At 41.9% G+C, this 9,492-nt stretch overlaps 1 protein-coding gene across 1 annotated transcript in view; it reads left to right on the top strand.

Moving 5' to 3' along the window:
- Nucleotides 1-7,863, top strand: part of LOC111671363 (zinc finger FYVE domain-containing protein 1) — a 9,696-nt gene extending 1,833 nt beyond the window's left edge. The window contains exons 3-12 of the mRNA XM_023428481.2: nucleotides 476-698; nucleotides 801-1,018; nucleotides 1,121-1,227; nucleotides 2,240-2,348; nucleotides 2,487-2,584; nucleotides 2,701-2,818; nucleotides 3,523-3,693; nucleotides 3,862-4,054; nucleotides 4,503-4,601; nucleotides 6,148-7,863. Coding sequence (XP_023284249.1) covers nucleotides 476-698; nucleotides 801-1,018; nucleotides 1,121-1,227; nucleotides 2,240-2,348; nucleotides 2,487-2,584; nucleotides 2,701-2,818; nucleotides 3,523-3,693; nucleotides 3,862-4,054; nucleotides 4,503-4,601; nucleotides 6,148-6,380 — 1,569 coding nt within the window. The 3' untranslated portion in view covers nucleotides 6,381-7,863. The remainder of the gene's footprint in view (nucleotides 1-475; nucleotides 699-800; nucleotides 1,019-1,120; nucleotides 1,228-2,239; nucleotides 2,349-2,486; nucleotides 2,585-2,700; nucleotides 2,819-3,522; nucleotides 3,694-3,861; nucleotides 4,055-4,502; nucleotides 4,602-6,147) is intronic.
- The last annotated feature ends 1,629 nt before the right edge of the window (nucleotides 7,864-9,492 follow it).

The following is a 9,492-nucleotide window of genomic DNA, read 5'->3' as shown; positions in this document are numbered from 1 at the left end:
CACAAAATAGTAAATCACAAATACTAGTTTGCTGCACATCAATCACTGTACAGCTCACTTCACATTTGGTGTCTGTCATTAGGGTGAGAAATGTAGTGCTGATAAAATTTTGGCTGTGGCTAGTGGCTTTTGTACTCAGACAGTTTTATAGCTAATATTTAGTAATCTTTTACACTCACTGTCATTTAATAGATCCCAAATTGTGTTATAATTCCTCAAGACCCCCAGTTTTCTGCCCCAGCTCAGTGTTGCTCCAGTGCCATGTGATGCTGGCAGTATCAGCACACAAGTGTGAGAGGGGTATCAAGTATGTCCTTGTAAACTTAGTTGGCTGGTAAAATAGTTATGTGATGTGAATTTTGGCCTTTACCAGCTACTGTTATTCTTTTATTTATTGCCCTCACACAATTAGCAGATATTGTGTGTTCAAATCCTCTGTCTTAGCTCTATACACACCTGCTCCTCTCTCTTCCAGGTATTGGCAGTGTCTGACATTGTAGTCTATCGTACACGAGCCGAACGCCTCCACAACGACATGTTCCAGTTCCTGAGCAGCGCCTCTGGGGCCTACCTGAAGCACTTCACCCCGGAGCTCAGGGCCCTTTCCAGCCGCTGTGGTCTGGATGTGCCCCTCTCTTCCCTCGGGCCTGCTGTCATCGTCTTCCAAGAGACAACACACACTCAGTTGTTGGGTCAAGGTAGGGGAAAAACACACCATTAGTTTTTCAAGTATAATTCTTTACCTTTATGAAGAATGTGTTGTATGGGTTTTAATTTCCTTGTGTTTCCTTTTTCTGTAGACTCCAAAATGGCCGGCCAAGCCGACACACTGCTCCAGAAGCGTTTTCACGACCTGGGCTTGAGCACAGAGGCCTTCAGCTCGGTGCAGTACGTAGGCACCCAGACGATCAGGCCTCCCACAAACTACAACAGTCTGCTGCAGGCTGTCAAGCAGCAAGTGAAGAACACTCACACACGCTCCCCTCGCCAGCCTGGGATAGTGTTTCACGCGCTAGAAGTAAGTGGTACACTGTTACCTTTGGTGTTAAATAGACAAAAAGTAAAGTTTTAGAGAACTGAAACAGAGAGATGAAGAAACCTCTGCTCATTGTTTCCCCAGGCCCTGAGTGAGCGTTTCTGTGGGGAGCTGTCTGATGACAAGATGACCATGTACTCCTTCTTCCCAGACGAGTACTTCACCTGCTCTGCTGTCTGCCTCAGCTGCAAGTAAGTCGTTACAAACAGTTTTCAGCAGGTAGTCGGTGTCTTTGTTATTTTCACATTTTCTTCTTTCAAGAGATTGAATTGGGCCTGAAATCTTTAGCTAGGCTTACAGCTCAAAAGATTTCTCCTGAAAGCCTGGTTCAGATAAAATGAATTGAAATCAAATCAAATAATTCGGTCAGAGATGAGAAATTACAGTTTCATCTGCTGTGCAAAATCAAACTTCTCACCACTTACCTTGTTCGGTTACACTTATTTTCCCAAATCTCCTTTTCTGGCTTCTGAGAATTAAGGAAGGATTTAAAATAACCCCTTGATAATATCAGGTTTTATTGCTGATAACTAAGAATGTCGGGGGTGGCTGGATTACACCAGTAAGTACACCAGTTCTCCACTGCTGGATGTTTTATGAGTGATCTGAGCTCCCGTACTCCCCACCTCACTCCAGTCCACTGTCCATGAGTCTGTTTCTCTGTTTCACAGAGAATAGTATTGTTCATCCGGCCTTCATGGTGACAGGACTCGTGGCCATTTTAAACTCTGTTGTTGTAGAGTATTTTTCTTTGTCTTTAAACATGTCTGACAGGGATCTGTCTGAACTTTTGACTAAATGTAACAAACAGAACATCCTTCCTCTTCTGAATCCGTTTCAGGCTTTCATTGCCAGGTGGAGAAGAGAACTTGTGAGTTGTCCCTGGCTGAAACACAGTGTTGGAAGTTATTCCTTTAAAGCACAAATCTGTTGTTGCTCTTGTGGATGTTAACTGTCTCCCCAGTGGGACACATGAAAATTGATGTCTTTTCCATGTTTTTGGAATGAAGACATGGAAGTCCCCAACTGCTCGTATTTCTACTTTATGGAAATCTGAGAGGAAAGAGAGTGGGAGAAATCATAACACTGGTTCTGAAAGGATTCAGTTCTGGATTAAAGGAGTCATAGTTGAAACTTGTACAAACCCTCAGTCTGATGTCTGTCATGTTGTCTGAACCATTTTGTTTTCTGTCTCACCTCCAGCATACGCTGTAAAAATGGAATGAACCATCTGAGAGACAGGGTTCCTCACATGGCAGATGGGCTCTGCCAGTATGCACACCAGTACAACAACAAGGTCCTCATCTGTAAAGTAAGAGTGACTCCTGACACTGGCACTGTTCAGAATGTGACGCTGCTTATGTGGTTTCAACTGTACGTATTGTTTCATTTTGTTTCTTGCTCCATATGTTTATATGTCTACATTATTATCTGTGTGTTGTGTCTGTAGCGGTGCTATGAAGGAGGCAGGGAGGTGATTGTTGTACCCAAGACGTCAGCTTCCTCTGACAACCCATGGTTTGGGCTGGCCAAATATGCCTGGTCAGGGTAGGTAAACACACACACACACACACACACACACACACACACACACACACACACACACACACAATCTTATCAAATGACCGTTGCCCTCTGACCCTCTCTTCCCCTCCCTCCCTCAGTTATGTGTTGGAGTGTGCTAGCTGTGGTGTAATCTACCGCAGCAGACAGTACTGGATGGGAAACCAGGACCCTGAGAGCAGTGTGGTGCGATCTGAGGTCAAGCATGTCTGGGAGGGGGTGAGTACTACTTTCCTCATTTCCTGGACTTTTAAAAAGTTTTTTTTAACCTGCACTCTTTAAATTTGTGTATTGGGTATTAATCTGTTTAGATTTGAATCATTTAAAGTGCAGTTTGGATCTCACTGTTTATTTGACAAATAGTTTTTAATAATTGACCCGCAGGTGGAAATATAGGGTTTTTTTTATTTTCTTAACTTTCTTAACTCTAAATTTAAGCATATTGCAACCAAAGATTGTAACTCATCCTTTAGTGTTACATACAGTCAGCATCCAACAAGAAAACTTGATACTGAAATTATTGTTGTGGCTTCTGGTGGATGAGATTATACAGTGTTAGCTATGATAGTTATTCCTTGAGGCCAGACCAAAACATTCATTCGCTGAGATGATATGATTTTTGAGTTTCTTTTTTTATGCTGAACGTTTCATTCTGACAAGGTTTGAGGTTGCAACATACTGTACGCAACGTTGCTTATGGAGAAACTGACTATATCTTGCATGATGTTTGGTCCGTGGCTACTTTCACCAGACAGAAGTCCCACAAGTGACACATTTTAAGCATTTTGCACAGCTACAGTCAAGATCAATTTAATGGTACTGTAATGATTCAATCCTCTTTTCATCTGTCTCTCTTCCTTCCCTCTCTGACTTTACTTGTTGACTCTAAACTCCCATGTGGCTCCCCTCTCTCTTTCTTTCAGTCGGACACCTTCCTGACCAACCACCAGAACGCCGCCCAGAGGGTCCTGGATGGGATGAACTACGTGATTCAGTCAGTGTCGGAGTACAGCACCGGCCCCACCAAAGCTGTCACTGCCTGGCTCACTGACCAGGTGGCACCCCCCTACTGGAGACCCAACACAGGGATCACAGTGAGTAGGAAGAACCTAAGCTGAGACACACAAGAAACACAACAGGGAAGTTCCATGTGCAAGTGTTTGATATTGTTGAATTATTTATTCGCTCAGTGCCTGTGTTAATAATATTATCATGTCTGTCCTTCCGTTGTTATATCATCACCTCCAACCCATACTCCTCAGGAGTGTCATGGGTGTCAGAGGGTGTTTGAGGAGGCAGAGAGGAAGCACCACTGTCGATCTTGTGGCGAGGGTTTCTGCCATCCCTGCTCCAGCCACAGGATGCCGGTGCCAGAGAGGGGTTGGGGTAATGGCCCTGTCAGGGTGTGTAAGGCCTGCTACCGCCAGGGAGGCCCGCCTGACACCAACAGTCAGGGTAAGGCACATGCAAACATTGAACTTCAAACAGGAAATTTGTGTATAAAACACCACTCAAACAATGCTGAAAATTAAATTAGATAAAAGGTCAGTCATGAAAATGTATGAAAGGTCTTCTATATAGTAATTATAGTTCTTAAAGCCACAAGTATTGGCAGTTTATTTACATGAAGTAACCGTGAATGCTGTATACAACATGAATTGATGACTAATGATTCATTAATCTGCTAATTATTCTCCACATGAAGCGATTAATCATTTGGTCTTTAAAACATCAGAAAACAGTGAAAGTTGCCCATAACATGATGTCATTTTTTGTTCAACCAATTGTACAAAACCTCAAAATATTAAATTTCTGCTGCTGCTTTATGGTTTTTGTTATTGCTGTTTTTGCAAAGATTTGTGTCTCTCTGTTTCTCACACACGTGCACGCTCTTTGTCTTCAGTGTGCAAGGTGGAGCCTCGTGGTCTAATAGCTCGCAGGGTGACGGAGGTGGCTCAGTCTACACTGGACATGGTCACCACAGCTGTGGACTATCCTCTCTGTAAGTGCAGCTGCAGTTTACCCTCATACATGCACACACACACACACACACACACACACACACACACACACACACACACACACACACACACTGACAATGAACCTGTCTGTCATGGTCTGTCATGGCCATAGGAAGAAATCCCGTTGATTGACCATCAAAAAATCAATTAAGTTTTTACTGGCGCTGTGTGTCACTTTACCAGCCCTCTCTGTGTGCCTGTGTGTGTGTGTGTGACAAGAGTCTGCTGCATGAGCGCGTGCTGGGATTGAGCTCATGCTAAACAATATGCTTCATTAGATCAACCCTCACTCACCCCTCACACCCCACACACCCCTCCATCGCCAGAAATAGAATCTAATTCTGTGGATGAGATGAGAGACAGTCAGTGATAACGAAACAGTGATTATTGTGTTTATCACACACCACATAGACTCCTGCCTAAAAAATGAAATACAAAATGAATTGCAATGATGATGGTAATGATCTCAACCCTGTGGTAGACATCACATGACCACAGTATTGCAGGTATGCAGCCCTATGGTCAAGTAGCATCTGACAATTACATCCGTCTTGTGCACATCTAACCATAAATGGAGGAATTTCTTTCTGTCTGTTCTATGATTTTCCCGACAACCGCTCATCCGATCGACTTCAAACTTGGCTGATGTATTTCTGAGGAAGTGCAATGTCGACCAAAAAAACAAAAATTCTTTGGATGAGCAATTCTTGACAAAGCTTCAAACATCACTTTTCTACTTTTTACATGGCGCAAAGAAACAGGTGGAACCACTCAGACAATTTAACGCATGCACATGCCAGGGTTTTAGGCATGGCTCAACTATGACAGTACCTTCTACGATGTCAGCAAGATGCGATCGGAGCAGAGCAGCCAACTCCAGCAGTAACAAACGAGACAGACTGCAGGGTGTATTACTCAGGACCCAAGGACGTGCTGTCAAAATTGTGAAGTTTGGATGATGCTCTCAAGAAAGCTGCCAACTGGATTAACACAGGCCAAGCAATCAACCCCTATTGACGGGCACATTTCGAACGGGCACTGCACTAGTGATTCTAATCACCAGTCTTACAGAGTAAAATTGTCTTTATCAAAATGAAAGAAAAGTTTTATTTCTCTTTCTGTTAGATAAGTTTAACTTATTTCACATCTTGTTGTTGCTTAGGACTGAACATACCAATGGCTGCCATGTTGCAACAAACCCTGCTCACAACAATAAATAGTTGACTCTAAATTCTGGCACTTGATGGTTCACCTGCAAGGAATTAATGCCATAAATAAGCATCTAATGGGATAGATGCTGTCAATCCATCTGAGATATTTAATGGCTGTTTGGAGATTTACTCCATAAACATTAATGGTGCTTGCGACCCTGTGAAGTGATTCACACCAGCCCCAGTGTATATAATATAAAGCAGTCTCACAGGATGGTCTGTTCAGGACATGCATATAATGCTCTAATAAAAAAAACATACAGCCTCAGCTGAAAATCTGAAACTAATTATTTACTGTTCCGTCCAATCCCCTTAGGTTTTGTGAAGGACGTGGCTCGGCCAGACTACTGGGTGCCAGACCAGGACATCACCCAGTGTCACCAGTGCTCCAAAACCTTCACTTCAGTCATGTCCAAACACCACTGCCGGGCCTGCGGACAGGGCGTGTGCGGACCCTGCTCCACACACATCAAGCCTGTGCCTTCCCGAGGCTGGGACCACCCAGTCAGAGTGTGCGACAGCTGCCACGCCCGCACAGACAGTCTGTGATTTTTACAACCAGGAGAACTTCTCAAAAAGTGCACTCTCTCTGTTGGTCCAAAAAACACTGTGAATCCTGGCGCTGCTGCTCCAAGACAACAAGGGGGAACAACTTAACAGCACTAAATGGTAAAACTGGAACCAGCCTTGTATTTGTGTGAAAAGACGAGCTGTTCAGACGTTTCAATTGATCAACACCTGGATTCCAGACGTTTATCAGCGCCGACCCAGGATCTGTTTTTCATCTCATCTGCCCTCCGTGACCAACATGACTCTGCATCACTTATGTCACTACAGCTCCAGTCAAACTGCTTCAAGTCTGACTGGACAAATGGAAATCTGTTTTTGACTGACTGGTGGTAATTTTGAAAATGAAGACACACAACTCTCCTCAGTTCTTATTACAACTGAACAGCCTGAATTCTTCCTCCTGCCTGCTCTTCTTTGTTAATTCATCCGTGTTTGCACAGCTCTGCAGCAGGCTGCTTATTCTCAATCTGAAGATTTCTTTCCCTAAAAATGACAAGACAAGTAAAAGAGATGCACTGGCAATAGTGGTATTTTAAAGTTTAAAGGATTTTTAACCCTCTTTATTTTAAAGACTATCAAGCCATCAGAACCACTTGCATTGTTCTTTCAACTATTTTGTAAAGGCTTCAGAAGTGAAGTGAAGTGATTTCTTCTTCTCACAGTCGTTTTCTGAACCATCTGACTGACTTGCGGAGCCCGGCGAGGAGGGGCATGAAAAATATGGACGGTAGAAGAGCCAGAGCAGTTAAGACCTTTGTTAAAGGTGTAGCTTAGCGTGTATCTGCATCACTCAGGGCAGAACAAATAAACAAGAGCTACAGGAGCGTGTGCCTTCATGGGAATATGGATTCCCATCTCTGTAGCTCCTACACTTTGTTTTTTGGGATCCCCCCCCCCCGTATGTGCAAGGACTAATGAGATTATTCGTGCCTAAATAGAGCTTTGTAATTTATAGCCTTGCTCCTCTAATTCCTACAGTTGTATCTACAATATGATGAAATGGAATGGAAGATGATATTTGTAGCATAACACATTATAGACATTCCAGTATATGGAAATACCTGTGTATTGATGTAGATTTACCTTTCTGAGGTCATTATAATAAGTGGGCGATGTATTGAGCCACTGATGCTTCAGAAAGATTTCTAAATATAATGAAAACAGCTGCACTAGACTGGAGTATTGAGTTGTTTTGACTTTTTTTTTTTTAAAAAAGGTATTCATATGAAATTACTTGCAATGTAAAGTACAAATTATATACACATTCTTGGAAATTACACTTTGTTTCAAAGGGAGTTTCTCTGTGTAACATACTGGATGCATTAATGCTGCTTTTCTCTCTGTGTGTAGAAATAACCATTTCAAGTTTAAAGATGTTTTCCAGTGAAATTCAGCAACTGACAATCTTACATTTGTTTCCTTAATAAATCAGGCACATCCAAATAAAGAAAATCAAGGGAAATTTTGTGTGTAAATGTATTTAGTCACTTACTTCCTTTTTTTTCTCATTATTTGCATGAATGTTGAACGTTGCTGCAGAACTAACTGCAACATAAAGACAATGGCTGTGTCTGAAATCACTCCCTTGTGCACTCAGTCAGTGCTCCATAAGTAATAGACACTCAATAGTATTAGTGTAGTAGACATTACAGACGCCCATGAATCATCATCATTTCCTGGTCTCATGGACAGGTATAGTGTCACACAGCAGTTACATGTGCAGCTGTAAAATGAAGTGCATTGAATCATGGGATTGTTAGCATAAATTAATCCACATGCCAAGTACAGGAACTATATAGTGGATACATTTCACACTTAAAATAAACGGTGTAGGATAAATACAGTGCACTAAACAGTAAACTGGGAGTGATGCTGAACACAGCCAAACAATGGAATACAAGGATATATAAAAAAGTGATTTTCCTAATGATAAATAATCAAAATCAATATCTGATGTGAGGATATAACCTGCAGATTTACTTTGAACAGCATCACTCATTTTATTAATGGATTTTTACCCCATTTTTGGAGGAGAGTGAAAAATGTTTGTGTCCTATAATTGACAGTGTTTTCTTTCCCTCTCTTCCTTGCGTTTTGCTTTTCTTTAATTAATCAATTTTTGAACAACAGAGTAATGTACCAAGTGAGCTGTTTTTCATTTAATCCTATTACATATCCTACATATAAACTTTTATTAGCAGATGCCATTTGTTTGAGCTCTGTGGCTGTGAGCAGTGGGGCTGGTGTTTGTGAGGCAGCTCATTCTCCTCTTGGCTTTAAGTAAAAGCTTCACACTGGTCATGAGTCTGGCTCCACAGTTTAACAGCTCTCCTTTCTATGTGCAGTAAATTTATTTCTATCACTGACTGACTGAGTCACAGAATTTAAAAGTTTTATCCAAGTTCTGTTTTTTGTTTCAAATGGCATTTTTTTTTTTAGAACCGCCATGTTTAGATTTACCCAACTTAGCAGGTGACAGATACATACTCTACAGGTGTGTTTACATATCATCTCTTCCTCTCTCTCTCTCTGTCCCTGCAACCTCCAGCTCAAGGTTGTCTGAATGTCATGCTCCCTGCTAACCAGCGCACTAATGCATAACTGATTAATATCCACAAAGCAGTGTTCATTTCCTTCACAAATGAATTATGCACACCTAAATTGATTTCAGCCTTATAGTCACATCATAAATAGAGTCAACGTGGAGGCAGCAGACAGAGCAAGGCCAGGAGCATCTGTATAAAGACTGTGTGTTATAGCACACATCACAGTAAACTACTTCTTAATTGAAGGAAATGATAATCTTGATATAAATAAGCATAAAACAGTTCTGTTCTCAAAGTAAAACCATTTTTATTGCCCCATTTACTTTATAGTGATCATCAGGTGTAGATTATAGTCTCCTCTTTATTTATTTCTGCAGTATATAGCTGCTGCTCAGTGTTCAGGGCCGCCGCACTTTAAAGCTTCCATTCTGTAAAACTGATCCAGTGTGAAACTGCAGCCGTAGACAGAGACCTCACACAGGAGAAAAGTCGTACTGGTGTTGGTGTGAGTAGCCAGAGGTTTTGACTCAGTTACTCTGGCGCTG

Source organism: Seriola lalandi, unplaced genomic scaffold, assembly GCF_002814215.2.
Source record: "Seriola lalandi dorsalis isolate HSWRI2012SDOR001 ecotype SW California unplaced genomic scaffold, Sedor1 jcf7180002054875, whole genome shotgun sequence".
NCBI classification, from domain to species: Eukaryota; Metazoa; Chordata; class Actinopteri; order Carangiformes; family Carangidae; genus Seriola; species Seriola lalandi.
The sequence above is the reverse complement of the archived record's forward strand: the minus strand, read 5'-3'. Positions and strand labels throughout refer to the sequence as shown.